At 38.1% G+C, this 27,896-nt stretch overlaps 3 protein-coding genes across 6 annotated transcripts; all 3 read left to right on the top strand.

Moving 5' to 3' along the window:
• Positions 1-3,114, top strand: LOC113065501 (lumican-like). Its single transcript, XM_026236779.1, has 3 exons — positions 1-155; positions 1,005-1,910; positions 1,991-3,114. The coding sequence occupies exons 2-3, from the start codon at positions 1,031-1,033 to the stop codon at positions 2,143-2,145; spliced, it is 1,035 nt and encodes a 344-aa protein (XP_026092564.1). The 5' UTR covers positions 1-155; positions 1,005-1,030; the 3' UTR covers positions 2,146-3,114.
• Positions 3,115-6,817: 3,703 nt separating this feature from the next.
• Positions 6,818-13,619, top strand: LOC113065495 (keratocan-like). The gene is made up of 3 exons (XM_026236765.1): positions 6,818-7,196; positions 10,549-11,423; positions 11,891-13,619. Exons 1-3 carry the CDS (start codon positions 6,904-6,906, stop codon positions 12,052-12,054), a joined length of 1,332 nt encoding a protein of 443 aa, XP_026092550.1. The 5' UTR covers positions 6,818-6,903; the 3' UTR covers positions 12,055-13,619.
• Positions 13,620-14,719: 1,100 nt separating this feature from the next.
• Positions 14,720-27,742, top strand: LOC113065472 (epiphycan-like). 4 transcript variants are annotated; one of them, XM_026236726.1, is made up of 11 exons: positions 17,078-17,171; positions 17,296-17,325; positions 18,352-18,535; positions 22,244-22,457; positions 22,707-22,943; positions 23,394-24,281; positions 24,663-24,740; positions 26,227-26,385; positions 26,735-26,937; positions 27,237-27,332; positions 27,544-27,742. In XM_026236726.1, the coding sequence occupies exons 2-11, from the start codon at positions 17,315-17,317 to the stop codon at positions 27,712-27,714; spliced, it is 2,241 nt and encodes a 746-aa protein (XP_026092511.1). In that variant the 5' UTR covers positions 17,078-17,171; positions 17,296-17,314; the 3' UTR covers positions 27,715-27,742. The 4 variants fall into 4 exon arrangements, with proteins under 4 accessions (XP_026092529.1, XP_026092520.1, XP_026092511.1 ...); XM_026236744.1 differs by lacking the exons at positions 17,078-17,171; positions 17,296-17,325 and adding an exon at positions 14,720-15,006 and having other exon boundaries at positions 18,355-18,535; XM_026236735.1 differs by lacking the exons at positions 17,078-17,171; positions 17,296-17,325 and adding an exon at positions 14,721-15,006.
• Positions 27,743-27,896: the final 154 nt, after the last annotated feature.

The raw sequence follows: 27,896 nt of genomic DNA on the forward strand, positions 1-27,896 counted from the left end.
CTTGAGTGTCTCTCTCTCTCTCTTTCTTTCCCTCTCTCTCTCTCTCTCTCTCTCTCTCGATCTCTGCTTTCTCCCTCCCTTACTCTTTCTCTCCCGAGTCCTCGGGGCCGCACACATCTCTACCTGAAGTCGTGCACAGAGAGAGAAGCAGGAAGGTAAGGATATCTAACATCTGCAGTTATAATGCTCGGTTTTGTTCTGTCTGGATGAGATTATTAGAAATCTGCTTGGCAGATTTTTGGGGCGGACTGAAGAAAAAAATGTATTATCATATTGGAGATATTCAGCTTGGTGATGTTTGAAAAGCTTCCATGCATGCATTTTATTCAAAACATTGTGTTAAGTTATTATAAATAGGTTTTTACATAAATGAAAATGCATGAGCTGATAGAAATATTATGCATGCATGAATTCTTTTATTGTGCAGGAACAGAGAGAGATTATGCAGTATTTTCCTTGAATTGTTATTCACAAATACTGTTGCGAAATTGCATGCATGACACCTGATATAATTTATTTTTCTTGTCTTTTAAATTGAAATATTAATTAATTAGTCAATATTATAAAAGTACTCATACATTATTCATCATTTGCAATGCAATAATTCTTCATCATAGCATGCATAGACAAAAGCGATCTATAGGTATGATGTAAGGATAAAGTAACTTGAGATAAACTTGGATCTGCACACAAGCAATGTGGGTCTAATTTGCAAAGGGAGGAACGGCTGCCTTGGCCTATTTGCATTCTTCAGGATGATGTCATCGATTTCCATTAGAAGAATGTTTCTGAGCTTTGTTTATGTCTGAGGTTGACCGTAGAAAGTTCTGTTATTCTTAAACACATTCACATTTTAATATTGCCACTTATGTAACCATAAAACCCCCTACCTTCCCTTCCCTTCCCTTCTCTTCTCTTCTCTTCTCTTCTCTTCTCTTCTCTTCTCTTCTCTTCTCTTCTCTTCTCTTCTCTTCTCTTCTCTTCTCTTCTCTTCTCTTCTCCAGGTTGGATTCGACTGAGTTGTGCCGCCATGTTTGCTCTTGGCTTCTTCCTGTTGGCTGGACTGCTATGTCAGAGTTTGGGTCAATATGACTACTATGATGAATACTATGTCCCCTACGCACCAATGGAGGCAGTATCGTCTCCTAATTGTGCCCAGGAGTGCGAATGTCCATTCAACTTCCCCACTGCTATGTACTGCAATGACCGCAACTTGAAGTTCATCCCTATTGTTCCAAGCGGCATTAAATACCTCTACGTACAGAACAACTTAATTGAGGAGATCAAGACTGGCGTGTTCGATAACGCCACGGACCTTCGCTGGCTTGTCCTGGACAACAACAACATCACCAGCAGCAAGATCCAAGCTGGTACCTTTGATAAACTGATCAAACTGGAGAAGCTCCTCTTCAGTAATAACAAGTTGACCAAGCCCCCTAGTCCTCTTTCGAAGTCTCTGGATGAGTTAAAGTTGAACGGCAACCAGCTGAGCTCATTCCCTGCTAACACCCTGTCTGGGATGGAAAACCTGACCACCATCCACCTGTCTGAGAACAAGCTGACCACCGAGAGCATCACAGGTGCCTTCAAAGGCCTGAAGTCCCTGGTTCTGCTGGATGTGAGCGAGAACAAGCTAAAGAAACTTCCCTCAGGAGTTCCACCTTCGCTTTTGATGCTCTACGCTGACAAAAACGATATCGACAGCATCCCTAGCGGCTACCTGGCCAAGCTCCCGGTCCTGCAGTACCTGCGTGTCTCTCACAACAAGCTGGTGGACTCTGGAATCCCTGCAGGTGTGTTCAACGTGTCTTCTCTCCTTGAGCTTGACCTGTCTTTTAACAAGCTGAAGTCCATCCCGGAGATCAACGAATCGCTTGAGCACCTGTACCTGCAAGTCAACGAGATAAACAGTAAGTCTTGCGCCATTTCCATCTGTTCAAGCTACAGATTTTGCATGGTTTTTACTCCATTTCCAATTCTGTTTCTTCAGAGTTTGACCTGACGAATATCTGCAAGTTCAGCTCTCCGGTCAACTACTCTCGACTCCGGACCCTGCGCTTGGATGGGAACAACGTCACACACCGCAGTATGCCAGATGACACAGCTAACTGCCTACGCCAGGCCTCAGAGATCATCTTTGATTAAAGTCCCATCTCTCCAGTATTTTATCAGACAAATTAAGGCTATTGCTCTTAGTTGACACTCAGATTGACTTATGCGCATCTTTATTCATGATCACGGCAACCACATCTGGTTACATGCAATATTTTCTCTCTAAAAACATAGACATCTGTATGAAAAAATGGGCAGCAGTAGTCTGGGATCTTGAAGATAAAATCTTCAAGTCTTGTACGGTACTGTATAAAGAGAAGTAGTCTAATTAGACAAGACATTCCCATCTAAAGAGAGACATATTTGTGCAAATTGTGAATAGCCAAGTGTGCACTCTATAAGAAACTGCACTATATGGCATCTAACTGCATCTTAATATTTCCGCATGTTAAACACCTTATCATTCGAAATTGTAATCATGTTATTATTAAGCCTGCCGGTAAGGAAATTAGATTGTTTAGAGAACAAGTTATGGAAAATCACTATCTAATTGTATATAAAATGGCTAAATGTGCAGCAATGTTGAAGGATATCTAGAATTCAACGAAAATTGAAATGCACACAAAACTGAAAAAATGCTGGACACTGAGTGAATTTGCTGAGGTTTAGCTAACTGCTAAATACATCTAAAGTGTTTTGTTGTTGTTATTTTGTTTATTATTTAAATGTTGTATTAATAGCAAATCAGTATCAGCTTGAATTTCTGAACTCTGCCAACATTTATACAATATTTTCTGCATGCAGTTCATCTTATTTTGTAACAGCGATTGTTTTCAATTCTATGGTAAACAATACTGACATTTTTCATGTATTCAATACACCATTTCACAGCATCACAATGTTAGTCAAATTATTGAACCCTATGATTACAGTAACTTTGGCGGACTGTTGTAAAAGTTGTAAATTCCCCGATTTGTTGTTTTATTTTGTTAAAAAACAAATACCAAAGCAGTTTGTTCATCTTTATTTGAATAAACCAGATTTCTCACATGTGTGGATGGATACAGATGGTATCAATCCTTATAATAAGATCACATGTAGAAATTAATAGGTTCATATTGTACACATTATTCAGATAATATAGCCAAAACTGTTATCTGTTAAATGTGAATAATTCCCTCTCCATTTTATCAACAAAATTCTCTGAAGCATCATCACAGGAAATCTTCAGTAGATATTAGAAGTCATGAAGTCATTTGATTCATAAACATAAATGCATCGATCTTTACTACACTGAAAGTAAACCCCAAAGCTACTCTACTACTCCTCTACTTCTGTTTTATTATTTTCGTCTTATGGCTCATGTGGATTTCCATTTCTCAGTCCTGCTGTCTGGGATGGAAAAAAACTTGTGGTATGAATCTGTTCTCCATCTTCCTTCTTTCTGGCCTCTCAGCCAAACTTAAGGATGAACAAAGGTCTATGAGTTTTGCTCTGTTTGAAGCAGAGCCATGATGACAGAACTACTTCCTGCAGGAAATGTGTTCTCTTGATGTCTCTAGCTGAAGTACAGGCTATGGATATAAATATAGTAATTGTAAGATGAAAAGGCTTTTGTATGGAAGAGCTCGTATAAAGTGTTATTTTTGTGTGATGCATCCGATGGCGTGGAATGTAAGAAACTACTGCTGCCAAAGGTAAGAACATATCAAAACATCTCATAATAATTGTGATTTAGTAAGGATTATTAAAGTAGTTTAAACAATAAATCCCAGTCTACGATTACATTTCCAAACTTTCAAGCTATGTACTGAATTTGACAACAAACTAGATGAAATATGCAGTTGTGTGGAATAAATAGTCCATTGGCCAACTACATCTGCAATGCTGACATTGACCTTTGACTATATGTTCTTGTCATGTGATGTAGCCCTACTAGCAAAAACCACAAAAAGATTTACATAAGTGTTAAACAACTACAGTTCAGTAGTGCAGAGTATACTTCCTGGTAATTACAACATTTAAACCTGAAAAGAGCCACTCTAGTTCTAGTCCGACACTATTTTTAATTCATCTATTGGCCACATGGGATAGCAAAGCATTCATTGGCTGCACATTTCAGAAGCTCAGTGGCTTGGCGGATGCAGAAGGTCATCCGAGTTCGCCTACTGTATCATGACTACTAAGCAGTCTGACATCCTTCCCATTTGGCATACCCTTTTTTGCATACTGTGTATCTGGGTTGTTTGCATATACAGATGCAGAGCCAGTATTTGAGATAACTGTAAACATTCATTCTCTTCCTCAGCTCAGAACATACCTTGGATGAATCGTAAAATAGCCCAACATTTGGTCCGTTCTTTCCCTTTACCTCTTCCAAGCATCTGCTCCTTTCTCTATCCCAAACCACACCTTTATGTCAGGCATGTCAAAAGTTACTTTTAACGTAACTACAGATATTTCTGCACAAGTCTGAGCTAGCATTAAAAATGAGTGTTTTATGTAAAACAGTAGAGTTGCAGTCAGACATCCCAGCATTCCAGAGGAATGGAGGGTCTGTGGTGACCATGTGATAGTTATACAGAGAGACACTGGGGGAGATCTTTTGTCCATGTGTTAGAAATAGATGATGGATAGGCAGTTCTGGCTTTTTGTTTGAAATATCTTCACCAATGTAAAGCAGACTGGGCATTTAAGTTCACCAAAAAATGAATTTGCAGGACTTTTGATGTTGATGACCAGATGCTGATGATGAAAAGCAGTTTTCTGTGTCCTCACCCACAGTCTTTGGAAACCCTTTTGACTTTATTCTGTGGTGCACAAAAGTAGTTTAGCATAGCATGAGAGTTTCTGGAATTTGGCAGGCCCTGCTCTTTTCAAATCATTGCATGCATGATAGCAGGGTCTTGATTAAATACATTGATTGTTGATTGGATAAAGGCAGATCTGAATGTGAGCTTGCAGGGGATTGTAAGAAAGGGGGAGGATTGGAGAAGTCCAACAGAGAGAAGTCGCTTTTTTTGATGTTGGAAGACTAAGTTATGACTTTTTTTATTTATTTAATATCACAAGCTGGTGAATTTCCATTGCTTTGCTTTGTGTTGTTTCATGGAAGAAAGTCAGTCATCAGTAACAACATGATGACATTTTTATTTTCAAATGAATTATTCCACAACCTACCCTAAGTGCATTGCTAGGATAATGTAATGTTGCTGTGACAAAAGTGAATGTTGCCGTGTCATATGTTTTGTGTGAGTGTACTTGCCAGCTGTGCAATTGAGGTCTTGCTAGAAAACCACAGTCTGTTATTCAGCGTCTAGAAACCCGAGAGACTTAGTGGGGAAAGAGAGCATTGTGATGTTTCTTAGCTCTTCCTCCTACAGTACAGCTGATCTCTTTAGAGAGAGGACACAAGAGTTTAATGTTGTTTAATAGAATAGGACCACTGTGCTGCACTCTCATGCTATGTGAGAACACATAAAAGGCTTGCAAAGGTTCCCTGAGGCGATAAAATCTGTTTATTTGATACATGTGATATCGTCAGAACATTATAAACTTGATTTGTGTGGCTCTGCAGAGAGAAATGTTGGGATTTTTTATTTGAAGTCGACATGAAATGGAAATTTACCATATCTATCTAAATGCATCTTAATGGTTTAATTAAAAAAATGTTTCAGTGGAATGACAAACTTTTCTCATACTTCTCCAATATTTTAGTCAACCCCCCCCCCCCCCCATTCAGATGGCAAAAGGCATTCAGATGATCACAGCTCTACATAAGAATGCTGAAAGTTGCTTAATTTCTGTAATGTGATGAGCAATGTTTTGGTTGCTCTTTTACAGCATAATATCAAGACCATGATCAATCCAGCTTGGGATTGAATTATTCAGGTTCATGAATGATTAGTTTAACATTTAGATAAGACTATGCTGGTGTAAATACTTCTTTTGTGGACCTCTTTGGGCTTGCCCAAACATCTGAAGGACTAACTGGCATGTGTGCTTTGTAAAGTGAGATTGTGTGAGATTTGACATGAACTATTTTAACAATGGCCTTACTACCTTGACTGTGTCAGTTGTGTTGTTGTCTATGGAGGTTCAGAAAGCTTCATGATTTCATCAAAAATATCTAAAATTGTGTTCCAAAGATGAATGAATGTATTACCGGTTTGGAACAATATGAGGGGGAGTAATTAATAGGCAGAATTATCATTTTTGGGTGAACTATTTGTTTAATAACATAAATTATGAATCCTCTTTTATTCAATAGACGATATCATCCTTTTAAAAGGATAAAGATTTGCTTCTTTTCAGCTATGCAATGGGACTTTAATCAGTGCCCTACCCAAATCAAAAGGCCTTCTATATCCCACTTTCCTTTTCTACATCTTGAAATTTCTGTAACAGGATCCAGATGTTGAAACAGATGCTCCCTGGTTACTACCCACTGCCTTTTCATTCATTGTGAAGCTATGTGCAGCTTAAGAAGAGAGAGGGACCTGCTGGGATATGACTAGAGTGCAGGATTAACTCTCTAACATTAATTCTTCCTTTCACGGGTTGGGACGAGTCTCCATCAGTGCAAAGGAACAACCAGATGATGTGCATTACCGGAGGGGGCGGCCTAGTTTAACAGGGTGTAAAATATCCCTCAAAGTCATGAAGGATGGAAATGAGATATGTCCATCAAAAAGAAAAAGTTAAATATCTTGAAGCCACCTGCAACTGTTTGGAGGGTTTCATATTTGCCAGTGGCCCCTACCTCCCTAGGCTACACAGACCCTCACTGAACAAATAAAAAAAGAGTAAGAAAACAGAGAAAAAAAATGCTGTGCTAGCAATAAGTAACCAATGCATGCTTGCGGAAAGACAACTCCACACATATCTTTCGAACTTCTACACACACCCTTTTTTGAAGATCACCAGCTGATGTCAAAGGTTTGGCCTTGGGGAAGTTACACTACCAACAATAGTAATCTAATAAGGCTGTGTCTTCTGATGCATGTCCGGGCCAGAAAGAAAGTGGGAGAAAGTGCAGACTGGACTCAAACTGGAGAAAAGAGCAGTCGGACCAAGAGATTGCCTCTAAACCCAAAAACAGAACCAGACACTTTGCCTCCACCTGCACAAAACAAAATGAGCAGGTAATATTTTTTCATTTCTTTGTACTTTTTTGGTGGTGATGCGATAAGCAAGTGGGTGGTGGATGTGGGGGTACATGGTTTTTCTGTAGTTGAGTTTGAGAAATTTTTTAACGCCACTTCCTTATATTTTCCATATACGTTCTAATTTTCTGCTGCATGACTTTATATAAGTGAATTTTGTATTTTAATTGTAATTGGAAAAAATATTGAATTGTAATAGCTAGCAACAGGATCATGAACTTGAAATGTATGTGTATTACATATGTACTGGCAACTAATTAATAACTTGTTTGATTCAACACAAAAGTGCCAACAAGAAACAGTGTTAGACATTCACTATGATAGCACCATGATATTTTTGAAATACCATGGTAAAGATCAAAATACGATGGTATGACCATATCACCCTTGTATCATGTTACCTGGAAAGTTAGATTTTAAAGGAAAGTCTTTGATTTTGCTTCGGCAGAGGTGTGTTATAATGTGCAATTCAATATTTTAACATTCATTTGTTTATCTTTTTGTAAAGCTAGCATTAATTGATGCTCTAAATGCGAATTCTGCTGATGATAGAACTAATGCAGCTTTTTGATGTTGGCTAAAACAATTAGACCATACAAAACATTTGATTAGAGGTTTCTGTTGGAATCATGTTTCTTAGAAGCATAAAGATGTGAAAGTGGACAGTGGACATTTGGACTGCACACTAGCCACAGAGCTAGAGCCAAATGTGGAACTGTGTGTAATTAACATAGCTGCCAGAGACACAATGCCCCAAACAGGAAATTAAACCTTTTTGAGAGCATGTGTTTTCTTTTAGGTAAAGCATAGAATTTGTGTTCACAATGTTGTATGTCATAGCCTTTCCCCCATCCCCCCATTACTGCATTTGATTTTGATGATTAACTTCTTTTCTTTTCCATTAAAAGATGCTGCTATATTAAGTATTTTGCTTTTAAATGTATTAATTGACCACAAAGACCTAGCATTCAAATATTGTTTACCAGTCTTAGAGTTCAAAAAGTTTAGATGCCTTGTAGGATTTCATGGAGATACTCTCAAATGCATAACAGTTAGCATTAGCACTTAGCACTAAGCAGTTTTGACTGTTCTGTTCATGACCAGTAGATGTGACGATTTAATCCCTGACTTCCTGCTCTCATGCAAGTTAGGAGACAGTTCACCTATTTTAAGACTGGGTGACTAGAAAATCCAGGTTGAAATCTGTAAACCATGTCTAGTCTCACAGTTGTGGCACCAGCTATGATCTGGGGCTTTTGTCACTAACTGTTTCAAAGTTGGAAACAGTTCTCCTGCTTAATATTTTTTCAGAACATGTGATACTTTTTTAGGATACTTTGATGAATAAAAAGTAAAAAAAAAAAAAAAAAAAAAGATGCTATGTTTTTAAAATATAAGCTATTTATAAACTACTGGTCAGTAATTTGGGGTCAGTAATTTTTTTTCTTTCTTTTAAAAAATAAATAAAATCAATACCTTAAAATGTGTTTAAATGTGTTAAATTGATAAAAAGTGATAGTAAAGAAAATATATTATTAGAATATATATTATTAGAAATTGTTTTTTATTTTAAATAAATGCAGTTCTTTTTAACCTTTTATTAATCAAATATATTAGATAGCTGAACTGTTTCCAACACTCATAATAAATCAGAATATTAGAATGATTTCTAAATGATCATGTGATAGACTGGATGTTACATGTGACACTGATGGGTGGAGTAATGATGCTGAAAATTCAGCTTTGCATCTCAGGAATAAATTATATATTTTTTAAGTATATTCAAATAGAAAACTATTCTTTTAAGTTGTAATAATATTTCACAATATTACAGTTTTTTCTGTATTTTTGATCAAATAAATGCAGGCTTGATGAGCAGAAGAAACTTCTTTCAAAAACATTAAAAATAGTAATGTTTCCAAACTTTTGGTCTGTACTGTATATATATATATATTTTTTTTTTTTTTTTTCTGCATGTATTGAAGCCATTATTGTAATATACCCAAGATACAGAGTATTTTAACAGGGTTAAACCTCCTACAGCTAGATGCTAATTGCTGCCCTGAAAATGACCTCTTGTCATGTCCTGCCTAATGCTCTTAGTTGCCAATTTAGTGTTGTAGAGAGCTTGACACAGACGTATTCCATGTTCATGCTTTTCAATTCCTGTGAATAATAGTTTTTGAATTCTGTAATTGGATTAGGTTGGTGTTTGAATGCTTTGCCCTTTAGACGACAGGTTCTAACGTAGAACTGCACCATCCTTGCCACAAGATTCTGGATAATAGACTGGATTGCTAATGGTTGTAGATTTTGACTGTAGGAGACCATTACAGGGCATTACAATGACAGAGTAAGTAGTTGTTGTTGTCAGCAGAACTGAGAGCTAGTAATGACACATTCAGATCAATGATTGGCAGTAAAACAAAGACACAATATGTCAAATCATATTCAAATCAGCCTCTAAATCCAGACTAGTGTTCCGGTGTGGACAGAAATTTCAGCACATGAATTTTGTCAGTTGTGCACACTAAATAACAAACATATGATGACTTTTCTCATTACTCATTTTGCAACTGTAAGCATCTCCAAAAATAAAGCAGATCAGTTGTCACTTCCTCTCAGTCAAGATGAGAGGAAATGCATAGATAGATAGATAGATAGATAGATAGATAGATAGATAGATAGATAGATAGATAGATAGATAGATAGATAGATAGATAGATTTAATGGCCAGGTCTTGTTAAAAACCATGAAGTATTTAACTAGATTTTACAGTAATTTATATATATTTAGCAAGATTGCAAATTTTCGAATGACCTGACTCGCACAAATTCATAAGTTTTGTGAAAAATTGTACATATTTTACAAGGTGCCCAATTTTGTAGGAATTCGTACAAATGACCACTCCTAACCCCACCTCTAAACCTAACCCTCGCAGTGGGGTCGTGCAGAATCATACAAATTAGCCACCTCATAAAATATGTAAGAATTGGTCATGAGATAGCATTGCTATGTTTGGTATACCTTTTATTCAGAAATAGAACATATTTGAACCCTTTTGTTTGCCAGAGTCCAAGTTGTAACTTCTGAATGGAGATGAGTAGCACTGTGCCACGCTAAAGTCAATTAAGGTTGACCTGGCAGCATATTCTGAGTTTAAGGGCATTACTAAGAAGATGAAGACACAGAGAAAGATAATCTTGCAGGGTGGATCTATGGATATTCTTAGTATGGGGGACAAACATTGTCCCAGGCCCAGTGACAACTCTTTATCTCTAAGAGTTATATGGTTTCAATATTGTTAACAGCTGTTTCTATCATTTTTCAGGTTAGACCTAACCATGGAGTGGCTCATGGTTGCATTTGTAGCCCTACTTCTGGCCGGCCAAGTCAGCTCTGAAGAAATTCCATATGAACACCTTATATCTCAGATCCAGGCATGTCCTAAAGAGTGCCACTGCCCTCCAAGTTTCCCTAATGCTGTTTATTGTGACAATAAGGGTCTGAAACGCATACCTGTCATCCCTCCATACACATGGTACCTGTACCTCCAGAACAACCTGATTGATGTCCTGTCGGCTAACTCTCTGCACAATGCCACACAACTAAGGTGGATCAATCTAAACCATAACAAAATCACAAGCGAAGGCCTGGAGGCAGATGCTCTAAAGGCTATGTCTAACCTTGTACACCTCTACATGGAAGACAATTTGCTGACTTCCATTCCATCTCCTCTGCCTGCCAAATTAGAGCAGTTACGGCTCTCCCGAAACAGAATCTCAAAGATCCCACCCGGTGTTTTCTCTGGAATGGACTATCTCACCTTGCTGGATCTGCAAGGCAACAAGCTACAGGATGATGCAGTAACTGAGGTCAGTCTGAAAGGCCTCAACAACTTGATCCAGATCAATTTAGCCAAGAATCAGCTAAATACCATGCCCCTCGGCCTACCACCCACAACCAAACAGATCTTTTTGGACAGCAACAACATTGAAAAGATTCCGGCTGAATACTTCAAGGGTCTTCCCAAAGTGGTGTCTCTCAGACTCAACCGCAATAAGCTGGCTAATGGAGGTATCCCAAACAATGTGTTTAATCTTTCCAGCATCCTGGATCTACAGCTTTCTCACAACCAGCTCACAGAGATACCCGTTATCTCTTCTGGACTGGAGCACCTGCATCTGGATCATAATAAGATCAAGAGTAAGTTCAAGATTAAAGTTCTGAACATGCACTATTGTATATATTGACTTCCTTTGTATTTTTGGTGAAATCCTTTGGTAATTAGTTAAAGACAGGCCCCAAAGTATCTCTGTTCATACTGTTGGCCGTATGGTCACACTATTGTTCTATCCAAAACACATGACTTAATTTTATTTAATTAAATAAGCAATATAGTCCATTTTAGTCAATATAAGTTTCCTTAAGAAGAAACTTCATAAGCAAAACATCATGTTATTGACTGTTATTGTAGTATGTTATTGACTGACTGGGCAGCAAGGAAGCCATCCTAAGGCTCTGGTCAACTTACTTTTCCATGTTCTGCTACATCTTGCATGCAGCTGTGTCCGAATCCTCCTGTACGCGGAAAGTACTTTGGACTTTAAACTTTTGATACACGTCTATGACTTTATCAGTAAGATGTGTATTTTTTTCTTTAATTTCCATAGGTGTGAATAGCTCTGACATCTGTCCACCTGGTGCACTTGATGAATACCTTGATGAGAAGGGTCCACGTCTCCGTTACCTTCGTCTGGATGGTAATGAGATCAAACCCCCTATTCCACGAGAGCTGATGATGTGTTTCCGTCTCCTCAGGGCTATTGTCATATAAAGATGCCACACCATCTAGATACTCCTGTCCATTACATTTACCAGACCTGAAAATGAATGGAAACAAAAAAAAAACTTGAAAAAATTGCAAAAACTAAAAAACAAGGACTATCTGTTTGCAAAGTCAGAAAATAAATATTAACAAATGTACACTGCTGAAAAGACTAGTTAAGTCAAGAATGAATTTCATTGCTGGTCCAGTTTCACTTATGCTGGTCTAGTTCTGGATTAGCTAGTGAAACTAATCTGATAAAGATTTTGACCAAGAAAGCCCTGCTAAATAAGCAAGTTGAGATAGCTGGCAGGAATTCTAGTATCCAAAATATGACAGTCTCCTATTTTGGTCTTTTCAGCAGGGTAGAAATCCACAAGACTGGTTCACATTTGCATTTATAGATGGTTTCTCATGACTTTATTGTAAAACCACTGTGCCTTTCTTAATTTCATACATATGAAAAACTAGCAGGCCTGATTTGTGGGAAACACCATTATCTGTTAAATGTTCTGTATAATGAAGAGAGCTCCAAAACAATTTCCTTATTGGTAAGTAATGTAATTTCCCCATACTGTGCAGAAGAAAAAAAAAAATTCCATCTCAGTAGGTGTAGCATTACCCAAAAGCTTACCTCACCACACATTCTACATTGCTTTTGGACAGAATAGTTGTGGTCTGATTATGGATCCAAATGTTTGGTAGTAGACTGAGTGCATACGGTGGTTTGTTTGACTTTATTGAATGCATGGTTACTCTAAGTTACAACAGCACCAAGAGAAGATTAACTTCCAATTGTTTCTTGTCTGTGTTATAACGATTGACATGTACTGACATTTAATTTTTTTTTTTAAGTAAGTTTATTTTTACTTTTTAAAATCTCTTTATATCTTTGTACGATCAATATTCAATCAATATTTAGTGTGACATTAATATTAAAAGAAGCAGCCATTTTAGGAGAGAAAGATGTACTGAGACTGTTTTAATAATTAACGTGTAAATATAGTTTCAATTTAGCAGTTGACAACGGTACTACCAGTGGACCTTCTAGACTGATTTTAAAATGTATTTTTCTCTATAAAGTATTATTTTTCAACACACAAATGTGATTATTATTTTTCATATTTTCATTTAATACTGCGAACTGTGAGAACCATTAGGCTTGTCAGAGGGAAAACATAAAATGATTTGTTTGGTATTCTTGATTAAACTGGTTTCAACTGTCTCTGCATTGTCTCCGATTCCGTTGTCAAAGTAGATTAACCAGCAGGTAACCTCTTTATAAAGGAATTTATATATCCACAAGCAACATATTCATCTACAATAATGTAACTTGTGGTTAAACTTGTGATTTATTTTAATTTCCACTCAGTTGTAGCTTTTGCTAAACATTCAGTTCCAGCAAAAGCAATTCCCGTCTATTAAGAAGGTTTGTTTAAGATTTTCAGATGCATTGCTAAACTTCTCATGAGAATGTGGTGTATGAGAAAAGCTGCCAGCACGTATTTATGATCCAAGAGAGTTGTGGTTACAAAAACCTTCAAAAAATAAAAAATAAAAACAACCTTGTGCGACTGAAGACTCTAGAACACTTTCTTTTAAATATTTATACACATCTGACAAAGAGAAAGAGCAACAGTGAGTGTACAGCTATCAGTTGAAACAATAGCTTCATTTATTCTGCAATGCCTGATTCATATATTTTTGGTTGCATCAGTTATGCTGACTTTAGACCTGACTGACCTTGTTATATTAAGTTCTCCACTACACAGTGCAGGGCTGTGCAGCTTAAATTGATTGTGCAAGTAAATGGATTTCCTTGGCACTATCCAGTAGGTTTGCACGGATATTGATGCGTCTAGCTAAGGAACTTCCTGGTGCATTTGGTGTGCCTTAAAGCTCAACTATATAAAACATGTTGTAAATCATTTATTAATAATTAAATAAGTAGCTGCATATTACATTTAATTAAAGATGGCAGATAGTAGCACATAAAAGATGTTTGCACACCCATAACTGTCACATATAATCAAACGAAGTGAGATTAGTGGTCAGTAAGACTGCCAGGCACATGCAAACATGTCAATGAGACTGAAACAAAATGCAGTATGTGTCAGATGTTATTTAAAAATCTGAATTGCTCGACAGTCCCAGTGCTTAATAGGCTAATGCTGGATTTTTATTTCATGCGACTCGGCAGCAGAAATATGATTACTGAATCGCAGAGTAAGAGAATTAGTATGGAAAAATTGACTGAGGCCTGTAAAAACATCCCACCGAACATGAAGCGGGCACTTGTACGGCACTTCCTGATAGGTTAGCAGGTTTTCTGCAGTGCATCTCTGCACAGAGGGACTGAGCAGAGTTGTGGAGTTTTAGCACCAAATCCTGGCGTCGAGGAGAATGGAGGCCTTTTCTACCTCTCAGCATTGCACTAACAGAGGAGCCTCACAGAGGGCCCATTGTGCACCGGGGCCCGGCAGATCCCTACATGAAAGCAGAGTACCCCTCATGCTCACCTCAGGAAAAGGAAGACAAATATCTCAGACTTAGGACTGAATAACTTATGTGTCTCTTCAGGAAACAAAAAAGAAAGATGGTTGTAAGGGATTAAAGGATTTTCGCAGTTGGGGGTCTGTCAGCGTGCAACTTTTGTGTCCGTTCAGTGTGTGTGTGTGTGTGTGTGTGTGATGCAGTGTGGTATGGGGTGGGCGCTGCTGTAGATGCGACCAAAACTCGATTTCTCCCTTTTCTCAGTCTCACTTCTTACCTTCACACATACAGACAGGTAGGGCACAGGGTTCTGGGAGTGTGTGCACACGTACACATCGCACACATCCAGAAGTATCCACACACAGATACACACTCACCGTGAGTGACCCATTGCCATTGGCCAGGCCCACCAACCCTCTGCCTGTCCGAGCTGAAGAACAGGACCATTTGGGAAAGGAGGAGAAAGAGGTAAGGGTTCTACTGTATGTTCTTCTTAATCCTCTGCTATGCTTTAGAGCAGGGACTGGACCTAAGGGCTTCTTGGGGTCCCTTCTGCTTCTTAGCCTCAGTGGTACTTGGCTAGCCTAAAAAAGCTAAAATGCAATTCATTGGCTTTACTGAGGCTTTCATTTTTTACAGTTTTGTCTTGTATATGATTGGTTGAACACCGTGGTCTCTTTATAAATCTTGTAGTTCTTGCAATAGTAATGCACATTTGCTATGTTAAAATAGTTCAAGTACACATGACCTACTTTACTGAGGCTATTTTTTTTTCTTCTTCCATTTTGTTTGTGGATTTCTGGCTTGATGATATAATACTTCCATTCTCCATCATCTTCATGAAATTTCTGATAATGACGACAGTCTTGTTGAAATTCCTTGATTTGTGGGGTTTGTTTTGTGTGACGGAAAATGTAAAGCTTTTTATTTAATTTTTAAGCTTTATTAATAAAAATATGACTATTTGTTGAAAATGTGATAGGAGAGCTGTAAATACTGTTACAGACAAGAGATGTTTGGTCATTGGAAATGCGTTTAGGTCAAGGGCCATATTATAGAAACTTTACTTTATTATATCGGTAATCGCCAAACAGATGGAAATTTAACAGATATGCATGTAATATGTGTCTAATTAAGCTACAGTGTGTGTATATATTTATGCAATCCGACTTATTGGAAGTAAATAAGTCATCAATTTGGCAATATTGGCAGAACCACTAGAGAAGAAGAAATTGTAAAGTCAATGAGTATGTGGAATGCTGTCGGGGAGAGCCAAAAACAACATTGGTATAGTTAGCTCTCACAAACACATACTCACACGGGGTCTATGCACTGCAAACACTGTTGAGAGTGTGTAAAAGCCAAGCTCTGTGTGCAGGATAGTCCCTCTTTCAGCATTTCCTAGATGAAGCTGTCAGACATTGGTACACTGAAGCTTTACTGTGAGACGATTTTTCTTTCATAGATACAGACTTAACTAGTTTGCGACTCTAATCGATATCACCACTATGTAATCTCTCTTCATGATGTGATGTGATTGCATGTGTTGATTGGCTGTCAGAAACCCACAGGGAACTGATTTATGTCTAAAACTGCAGCGGTTTCTAGAGTGCAGCTGCTGCCCCAAGATAGCCTTTCATGGAGAGTTACGTGGATATGTATGTGTATGAAAGAAAGAGAGATAGAGGGAGATTGTAACTCATTGGCATGCTGTCCACAAACCTCGGTGGAATTTCGAACTTGAATGTAGAGTCAGACACTCATAAAGGGGCTCTGTCAGAGTTCTCTCTCTCTTTTTCTCTCCGTCTCACCCCGAGGACCATGGTCTGCCCATCTAGTACACCCTGCTCTTCCTCCACTCCAGCTGGTCATTGCTTTCCTGTGAGCCTCTTATCATTCATATATCTCAAATTAGCTCAAATTCTAATGACGATAACTGTTGGAGAAAAATAAATGAACAAATATATATATATATATATATATATATATATATATATATATATATATATATATATATATATATATATATATATATGAGTTTGACAACAAAATATGAGAAAGAAATATGGACATTGTTAGTTATTAAGAACTTATGATTAGGGCCATGTGGATTCTAATCCCAGACTTTTATCCAGTCAGCAGAATTTTCCACCAAAATCAGCATAGACAACCGAAAAAACATCTGCAGATTTCCTCTGGGTCAGCTAATCACAATGTGAATATGATGTTTTACTTACTTTCAATATGTATGCATTTGTGAGCCTTTTAGTGAACAGTTCCTATAAAAAAAAGTCTTATTGTATGGAATATTTATTGATCTAAATGAACCTTTTGTGCAATGAAAAACGGATTTTAAAGGTTTTTCATGGAACCATATATAACTTAATATATATATATATATATATATATATATATATATATATATATATATATATATATATATATATATATATATATACATATATACATATATATATATAAAGAAAATTTCCATGTCATCATTATGTTTAAAAAAAAACCTTTTGTGATGTCAGGCATCACACCTGTGACCTTTCAACTTTAACACACAAAGCAGTCATTGAATGCTTTCTAAACGGCTGCAGCGTTATGTGGTGACATTTTGGCTCTTGCAAGTAAGTTAAAGACTTTAGAGGTTTATATTTCAGTATTACTCTCTAAACCCTTGTAATGAACACTAAGTTACCCAATCTTAAAAATGTATGTCCCACAAAAACATCTTTATACTTGTGCCCACAGAACCATGCAGAGAATGTAAATGCAAGGAAGGTAACAATAGACTATTGATTGGAATTTTGCTTTTTAATTTATCTTTGCTTTTTATGTACCCCAAAATAAATATGTATGTATATACCCAAAAAAGAATGGATGTGTATAAATAGCACTTGGTGAGCCAAATCCTTGATTTTAAGATATGTATGCCTCTTGTCCCAAAATGTAAATTAATCTCCTGAGGGTGTGATATATATTTGTTTCAATTATCACAAATGTTACCTTGGACCACAAAACCAGTCAGAAGTGTCAATATTTAAAATTTATTTCAATTGATGTATGGTTTGTTAGGATTGGAAAATATTTGGCCAAGATACAGTTATTAAAAAGCCTGGAATCTGAGGGTGCAAAAAAAAATCTAAATACTGAGAAAGTCTCCTTTAAAGCAGTTCAAATTAAGTTCTTAGCAATGCATATTACTAATTAAAAATTAAGTTTTGATGTATTTATGGTAAGAAATGTACATAATATCTTTATAATCTTTTATATTTAATATCCTAATGATTTTTGGCATAAAAGAAAAATCAATATGTTTGACCCATAGAAGTAGTTTTTTTTTTTTGGCTATTGAAGTGACATTCAGCCAAGTATGGTGACCCAAACTCATTATTCATGCTCTGCATTTAACCCATCCAAAGTGCTCACACAGCAGTGAACACACACCCGTTTATGTTGCGGCGCCCGGGGAGCAGTTGGGGGTTCAGTGCCTTGCTCAAGGGCACCCAAGTCGTGGTATTGCCGGCCCAAGATTCAAACCCACAACCCTAGGGTTAGGAGTCAAACTCTCTAACCACTAGGCCACAACTTCCCCACTTTTTATTCCTAAAAAATATACCCAAGCGACTTAAGACTGGTTTTGTTGTCCAGAGTAACAAATATAAGAAATGTTATAAGGTTATGTCACTATATATATTGTGGACTTGCTATATTCAACAAGCCATTCTTGTCCTCTGTTTACTAACTCTAGTGCAGCTCTTATACATTAACATTTTAAGACATTAATCCATCTGATTCTATGTCTAGCAGGAAGATGGTAACGCTGAGGTTGATGTGGGGACTCCTGGTCCTGTGTGTGGTGGCAGCCTCTCCCCGCAGATACGTCCGACAAGCAGAACTAGATAAATTCTACAACAACAATGTGGATTTAGACCTGAATGTGGATACCGATGATGTCTATGACTATTATGATGGAATTGATGAACCACAGGTGAGAGAGTCATTCATTAATATCGGGATGACCCCATTTTTGCAGCTTTACTTTCCATAAAGGAGTACATGAACTCTTTCCTTTCAAACAAGCAAGTAAATGTAAAACTGTTTTCCAGTTTATGTCTCATCTAAATGTTTGACTCAAGCTTTATTCATATTTGGACCGTGCCTGCTGATTCCTTTCTCTCTGCATATTCATTAGTTTCCACCAGTCTGTTGAGATGGCTAATGTTCAAGCATTGGACTCAGTTCTAATAGTCATGCAGGAATGTATTTCTGCAGGGTGTTTGACAACTTTTCATTTGCTCTGCTGATCCAAATGTTCCTGGGGATAATAGTATCCAGCTATGTCAGTCTTTGGTTTATGATTTCCATTTAAAAACCGGTTTTAACCCAGCTGCTGTGCTTCGGGGTCGGTCACTGAGGGAATGTGGGCCTGTATTTACTCATCCTCTCTGATTTCAGTTCAGTGTTCGGCTGTGCTTACAAATATTCGTCCCTTCTCAGTGAAGAGAAACTTCATAAGAACCACCATTTTCAGTAAATAACCTATTTATGATACAAAGCATTTGCTGATTGAATTTGCATTCAAAGGTTAGTTTTGGTTCTTGTACGTTGATTAAAAAGCTGACTTTGGACAGAGGCATACTGGTGCAACAAAGTTCAGACTGATTTATCATTCTTTTTTAATGTAAGAAATACTTTTCTTGGACATATCATCGGTATTATGGACAGACCAGATGTTGTTGAATGTGAAATGTTCTCAGCTGAATTTTCCACTGGCAAAACCTTATGGAATAAGTGGTAGACACTGGCATTTTGTACTGTACTGAAATACACTCAAAATCAATAGTTGTACAAGACTAGTCATTCTTGTGCTTGTCAGATTTCTTCACTTAAAGTGATAGTTCACCCATAAATGAAAATTCTGTCATCATTTACTCAACCTCATGTCGATCCAAACCTGTATGAGTTGCTTTCTTATGCTGAACATAAAAGAAGATATTTTGAAGATTGCTGGTAATCAAACATTTGTTGGTTGCCATTGTCTTCCCTAGTAGGAAAAAAACAAAGGAAGTCAATGGCAACCACCAACTGTTTGATTACCATCAATTTTCAAAATATCTTCTATGTTCAGCATAAGAAAGCAACTCATACAGGTTTGAAATGAAATGAGGGTGAGTAAATGATGACAGAATTTTTATTTTTGGGTGAACTATCCCTTTAAGTGATATTTTTTGCCTAGATGCACAATGTTATCATTGGTGGTAGCTCAAAGCATCAAGTTTTCTGTCTAGTTGGTTGTCAATTCTTAAACTACATTTACATTACACGCTTTATTGTATTAAATGTTGTTGTAAACTGAGTTGTACACTGAGGTTTAATAGCCAGACGTTAAGCTGTGGGTATGAAAAAATGTATTCAGTAAAACGATGACACAACAACAACCAGTTCATCATCTTCAGCATGGAAAAAAGTTGGGCTAAAACTATGTTTGACTGGCACAAACCAAGCTGAGTTTTTAGAAGAATTACATTGAAGCCAAGAGGCTTAACTTGATCCTGATGTGAACATTATGTAGTTAAACCCACAATCAAAAGCACACTTGTGAGTTACAACTCATTTTCCATGTGCAAGGCTCTTCATTTTCAACTCTTCAGGATATAATGAATGTTTCATAAAGTGAGGGAATGTTTGTTGTTCTTCACCATCGGGAGAGTTTTTATTATTATTATTATTATTATTGTTATTATTATTAAGAAAAAAACTGTTTCAGATGTGCTACGAAGAAATGCTTCAGGATTGTTGTTTATTTTGATTTCTGGTATAACTTTTATCTTACATATGAGTACATGTTAAGACTCTGTTGAAGTTGCTTGTACATGTAAGAGTGCTTCTAGGTGCCTTAGGTGCATGCCTGTATTTGTCTGTGTAAATGCATGCATGAACAGGGACATATAATGTATGTGCAGGTGTATTTATATTACTCTCTCTAGAGTGACTGCTGAAATGTTGCTCCTGATGCCATATGAATGTTGGGCTCTAAAGTTTGGACTTATAATATACTCAATATACCAGTTCTAGAGGTTTCTGGAAAAGCAAAAGCTATGTCGACAAAAAAGTATGAAATCATAGAATCCTTTATGTATAGTTGCAATAAAATCTATGTATATTTGGACATTTTTATGCTTGCTTTTCTCTATTTTACAAATCAGTCCTGGCATGATGAAAAAATAAAACTAACTTTCAGTTCAATCTAATGACCCCTTTATGTAAAACCATAAATCTAATTGTATCATTGCTTCCACAACAAAAAAAAGATACTTTCAAACTTAAACAACATTTATTCAATATACATTAATTTATAACATCCTCTTTTGTTGACTCTTTTTGTCTGAAGAACAAAATGCTGACAGGCTTGTGAATCACAGGCCTGGCTGCTGTACAACAGATTTTGGTAGGGGTTTCAGAAAGCTCTCATGCATCCTGGTATCTGAGTCACAAGAACTGTTTACACATGGTTGATTCCTCTTAGCCATCCCTTTAGCCTTTGGCTTTGCGTGTTCAGCTAGGTTTTTTTTGTATGAAAAAGCAAGCTTATTCTAAGCAAGGCCTCTCAAAGGCCTGTTGTTTTATGGACTGTCAGCATAGATTTTGGCCATTTTACAGCAAATGGCCAAAATCTATGCTGACAGTCCATATCCGACTGTTGACAAAATTAATAGTGTAGTGCATTTGAATGAAATTACTGTTCTATAGCTTAATGGTGTTTTTTTTAAATATATTATTTAGTATGAAAGCTTCAAGTTGGCCATTCGGTGAGACAACCGAGATACATCTCTGGAGTTATTTCAACACTCGTGAAAGAAGATGTGCAGAAATATGTATTTTTCTGCTACCATGTATGTCTTGGTTCCACATGGACCATTTCTAGAGAATTTCAGCTGCTTGCAGATGAGACAGTGAATGGTTTCACAGCTCCCCACTCTGGATTGTAGTGGAATCGAATATAAAAAAAGCTGATAACACTAGTCAACATTACAACATCTGCAGAGTAAAAGAAATGAAAAATGGATAGTTTTAAAAATCAGCACATCAGTATGATCTGTAATTTGTCTCACACCTTCCAACAATTAGCATTTATAAGGAAAAGGCTGACTCTGAAAGCTTTGAATGCATAGGGCAATACCAGTGAAAAGCCTATTCTCTTCTAATGGGACAGGCATTTGCTGAGTAACACCTTTTACTGAAGCTCTCCTTTTACTGAAACTGTTTCTGTCACAATCTTGTGTTAACGTGTCTGCAATTTTTTTTTTTTATTATATGTGGTGTGAATCAGTTCAGTATAGCTCAAGGGTTTTCAGTCCTACGCATGGAGGGCAAATATCGTGCAGATTTTAGTTCCAATCTGCCCCAACAAATCTACCTTGAAGTTTTTAGTCATAATCACAACTTTGATTCAGTTGTGTTTATTCAAGGTAGGAGCTAAACTCAAGTACTCCTTCCAGAAGTAGTATTGGATGCCTTAACAGAGTGAGATAATTATGTTTTACTTGTTTTCTGGAGTCTTTTTAAACCAGAACTTTAAATTGCTTTAGCATGCTTAAACCACTATTATTTAAACCATTGGCAGTCCAAAAAGGCATTGTTAGGGCTTATAACAACAAAAATGAGTACAGCGTACTGACCTAAATTCTTCTTGCAGATAGAGATTGGCACCTTGAGACCTGATGAGGACGTTGATCCTTCACATCATGCCTCATTGGAGGAAGAAGAAGAGGAGGAGGTGGAGCATGTGGAGCCTGAAGAAAGGAGGACAGCTGAGGGGAGTGAAGACAATGAATTACCCATAAAGCCTCAGCATATTCCATCGGGCTCTGGGGAGTCAGGGACTCTGATGGGCCCTAGTGCACAGGGAGGTCTGTACTATTCATGGACAAATGCACACACTACTAATTGTTATTACCACCCTGTCAACCATTTCATCATGCTGTCATTCCATTTAACTGGCAATCTGATTGGTTAAATGTGTCTTAATAATTTGTTAACTTTCAATTTTTGTGCATCTTATTAAATTCTTCACTTACTGAACCACTCCATATGGTATGGTTCCAAGTGTAATTCTAATTCTAATAACTGTTCTAACACCTAACCTTGTCTTGAACAAGAGGAGGAGCTTCGTCTGACGCCCATTGACATCCTTCAGATTTCTGGGGACATTTCGGGTTCTGGTGACTCGGGCTCTGGAGACTTACTTGATGAAAAAGCGTCCGGTTCTGGAGAGCCTTTGGGCTCTGGAGGTTCTGGGGACTCTGGGGACATATCAAGTTCTGTGGACTCAGAGGACCTTGGTTCTGGAGTCTCTGGGCTTTTTGGTTCAGGCATAATATTGATCTCAGGTGGAGGTCAGTACCCAGAACTTTGGTTTGCTTTATACATTTACACTTTCAGAATAAAAAATGCTTTAAAATTGTATCTTTAGGGGTACAACTGCTTGTCACTGGGGCAGTAACCTTATGCCTTATATCCCTTTAAATAGTGCATATTAGATATCCCTTTAATTTTTAAATAGTATAACTTGAGAGGAGTCTTGATTACTTTAGCACAATATTTGTTTTTCTGTGGATGGAGTACAATTTATGGTCTCTACTTGTTAGAGGTGTTGGCGAGGTATTTCCTGAGGATTTTAAAGCAAGGGATCATGATCTGTAATTCACAACCATGTAATAGTTTGGTATCTGTTAAAATTTTGATCCAAAATGGCTAGCTCATAATCATTGCCAGCACTGCTTTTATCTTGTCTACTTTTGAGGAGGCTAATTTCCTTCTTGCTACCCCACCTTGTCTCTCACAAGAGGAGGAGCTCCACTTGATGGTTGAAAACATTCCACACGAGGCCTCTGGGGATTTTGGAGAGTCTGGAATCTCTTTGGTATCTGGAGCTTCTGGGTTCCCTGAGCTGTCAGGCGAGCCTTCCGCCTCTGGGGTTCTTGGAGATCCTGTGGCTTCTGTTGTACTTGAGGGATCAGGAGAGTCTGGGGCTTCTGGAGTACCTGAGCTGTCAGGAGAGTCTGGGCTCTCTGAGGTGCCAGAGGTTTCCGGATATTCCGGGACCTCCGGGCTGCTTGAGAAATCTGGAGAGCCTGAGGCATCTGGGATGCCTGCGGCATCTGGAGGACCTGAGGCATCTGGAGAGCCTGAGATCTCTGGGTCGCCTGAGATCTCTGGGTTGCCTGAGGTATCTGGAGAGCCTGAGGCATCTGGGTCGCCTGAGATCTCTGGGTCGCCTGAGGCATCTGGGTCGCCTGAGATCTCTGGGTCGCCTGAGGCATCTGGGTCGCCTGAGATCTCTGGGTCGCCTGAGGCATCTGGGTCGCCTGAGATCTCTGGAGAGCCTGAGGCATCTGGGTCGCCTGAGATCTCTGGGTCGCCTGAGGTATCTGGAGAGCCTGAAGCATCTGGAGAGCCTGAGATCTCTGGGTCGCCTGAGGCATCTGGAAAGACTGAGATCTCTGGGCTGCCTGATGCATCTGGAGAGCCTGAGATCTCTGTGGTGCTTGGGGTCCCTGAAAAGCCTGGACCCTTTGATGTTGAATTTGTTTTAAAAAAGCCTAGGGTCCCCGAAGAGTCTAAACAGCCCGAGGTAACTTTGGAATCAGGAGAGTCTGGGAGCCCAGAGGAGTCTGGGGTGACAGAGGCCCCAGTCATCACAAACGAAATATTAATACCCGACTTAGATAAAGGTCAGTACCATGATATCAATACTACACACTTCTATGAAATCTTGTAGTGTTGGTTAGAACTTACTAGAGTCATGTTTAGAAGAATAGTTTAGAAAAAGCTTAGCAAGAATTGCGATCACTTTTGAACTCATTGTTGCACCCATCAATCCTAGGATCTAAGCATTTTCTACCAATTCCCTGATATTATTCCCTCTGTGAGCCCCATATATTTAATTTAACTGTCTAACCTTGGTTAAATGTATGTTCATTTGCTTTGGTGTTCATTATAACAATAATAATCATTATAACTTCTCAGAGTCAATATTACTCACTGTCTGTCTTGTGCCATTGTCCATGTGCTAATCTGTCACCTAACACCTTCATGTTGTTGTGTTTAACAAGAGGAGGAGATACTCCTAACTACCCCGACCACTCCCTTGGAGGGGACTGGGGTACCTGATATTGACATAGATACAACAGGTCAGTATTTCACCTGTATTTAATAATTCTGAAGGCAACTGAAATTATTTCATAATATGCATCCTCAGTAGTTCTAAGACCTGTTCAGTATATCTACTGAAGTTCTGTTGCTACCGGAGATACCTAGGTATGACTATGAAGTTCTGTTCTGCAATATTGTGCAGAGGTGCCAATCCTGCTCCTGGAAGGCCACTATCCTGAAAAGCTCCAACACACCTTCCTGTAAGTTTTTTAGTCCTCTTGAGGACCTTGATTGGTTTAGGTGTGTTTATTTGGGTAATGGAGCTAAAAGGGGCTTTCACACCAGAGGAACCTTTCCATAGTTCCTAGAACGAATGTCGGAAGTTCCTGCTATTTAGCGTGATCACATAGCTGGAACTAGGAACGTATTTAGTTGTAAAAACTCAGTTTGGGGGAACAAAATTATCTTAGCTACTTTAGATTAGGGTCTAAAACAGTTCTATAGGAACTACCAGAGACATACATGTACGGCATTTGGCCAAATGCATACAAAGCACCAGCTACCCAGCATTTTTAAAAAAGCAGTGTAAAAATATTTACTCCATAAACATGGAAAACAACAATGATGGCATTTACTTGTTGTCTGCAGCATTGTGTTCTTTTCTCAGCCTCGATGATATGTAACACTGCAAGTTGTCATAGGACATAAGAGTGTATTCACACCAGGAAAGTCCACTTGTTTTGGTCTGGACCAGATTCAATGTTGATTATTATTATGTATTTTTTTGTAGCTGTTTGCTTTCACGTTGCCCTTTCTGAAACAGAAACTATAAACAAAACCACATGTGTGCTTAAAGTCATCCATTCATTGGTTCATCCATTCAGCCATACCAGAATCTGTGTGTAACCTAATCAGATGGGTCTCGGTACAGTTGTTTGGTGTGGAACCGAGTGTGAATGCTGTATTCACACATGCCCAAAAGATCTGCACACAAAGGGGGAAACAAACTTGAGTTTGATTCAATCGAACCAAACAGGACAGGTGTAAGTACATCCTTAATCTGATTTTCATGCTCTTCAATCGCATAAATTGTACATTTACATTCAATTTTCGTTATCATGAAACCCCTCAACACACAACAAAAACAACTCAGATCAAGGCATAGTCCATTCACGGGTGTTGACATTTGTATATGCCGTGAATAAAGATGTTGGTGTTGGCCACTTCAGAGTTCCAGGTGCCGGTGCATATGAAACCAGGAAACACCCTGCTGGCTAGTTCCTAGAACTACATTGTGCAAAAGCACCTAGTGTCTGCACTAAAGTGGCCCTATGGGAGCAGGATTGGATACAGCACATTCATGTAACCTTTTTAGTCTCTTAACAATATGATACAAAAGTGTAAAAACTATTTGCCTCATGTCTCCAAACAGGTGGCCACATTCATATGCATCAGTACAGTTTCTGTGTTTTAATGTGTATTTGTGTTTGTCTTCTGAATACCACCGGTTAATTTGGTGGTAAGGTATGGGTACCTGTTTGCTCTGCACCTGCCTGGTCGGATCTGTGTACTGTGATGACCTGAAGCTGGACCATGTTCCTCCCCTCTCCAAAGAAACCACTCATTTCTATGCCCGCTACAACAAAATTGCTAGGATCGGCAAGTCTAGCTTCGCCAACCTGAGTATGTGTTTCATCAAAGGGACAGTCAATGTTTTAATCATGTCATTGTTTAATTCAAGTCAATATGAAATATTCAAATCAATCTCTGCACTATATGTTTTTCTAGCTGAATATCTGGTTTCAGAAAAAAATACATCAGATTACTGATTTAAAATAGGTTCCAAATGGCAATGAATTACTGTTTACTTGAAGCCTAGAGTTCATATAGACAGCAGTTTGTCTCACTACATTTCATAACCAGATCTGTTAGCTTAAGCAACATTTGATAATGTTAGCTCGATGCTAAAATATGAATTTGATGTTTTCATGAACTTGAGTGAATGGTCTTTTTGTCTTCTGTTGTCATAAAGATAAATTAAAGAGGATCGATCTGACTAGCAATGGCATTTCCTGGATTGATGATGATGCTTTCTTTGGCCTTCCTGCTCTGGAGGAGTTGGTTTTACGAGAGAATAGTATTAGACAACTTCCTGCTCTGCCACACTCTATGATCCTTATTGATGCCTCTCTCAACCACCTGGGCAGCACTGGCATTCAGAGAGAAGCTTTCAAGGTATAAAAAAAGCAATAATATGGAGTTTAATAGCAAAGCATTATCCCATTCTTAACCCATTCTTTTGTAAGCGTTCATTGCATAGTGTTCCTTGATCCTGTGATAGCCTACTGTTGTGCATCCAGACCTGAGGGAACAACTTACAGTTCATTTAAATAAGAGAAAAAACAGACAGCAGAAAAATGCCCACTTTCTATGGGATTTGCTGCTATTACTAGCTGTGTTGATGTACCTTAGATAATTACTAAATTCTATTTAGTTTGATAGAATTGTCATCAGCTCATGTTTTCTGTTTCCAGGACATGCCAGGGCTACTTTACCTTTACCTGACGGACAACAACATAAACCACATCCCGGTTCCTTTGCCTGACAGTCTGCGCTCTCTGCACCTACAGGTACCTGTACTCCCACCTCACTAGCGCCACCTTGTGGACATCTATGACACTTGCCACCTAACTGCAACATTAACATTTACTCATAGATTTTAATTTAAAGAGCTAGTTTACTTTAAAGAAGTCTTCCTGGTGATCTACCTAGTGCTCTTTAATGAACATTGACATCTTTGCTGAATGCTACATTGAAAACATTCTCCATTTTTTCATTCAGAATAACAATATCCAAATGATGCATGAGGACACCTTCTGCAATCCACATGACTTGAATTACATCCGCAATGCTCTAGAGGACGTTCGCCTGGACGGTAATCCCATCAACCTCAGCAGAACCCCACAGGCCTACATATGTTTGCCACGTATCCCCATTGGTGCCCTTATTTAAGCGGAGAAAACGCACATTCAAATGCACGTGTACAAAACTCACACGTATGCACATGCATCAAAACTCCTCTGTGTGTACCTCTCTCTCCTTTTTTTTTTTCTTTTTCTTTTTTTTTTACTTTGGGCCCAAGCAAACACTTGGATATGAATGGCTGTATTTAAAGGAGGTTGGCATAAATACAT

This window comes from Carassius auratus, chromosome 4 (assembly GCF_003368295.1).
Source record: "Carassius auratus strain Wakin chromosome 4, ASM336829v1, whole genome shotgun sequence".
In the NCBI taxonomy this organism is placed as follows: domain Eukaryota; kingdom Metazoa; phylum Chordata; class Actinopteri; order Cypriniformes; family Cyprinidae; genus Carassius; species Carassius auratus.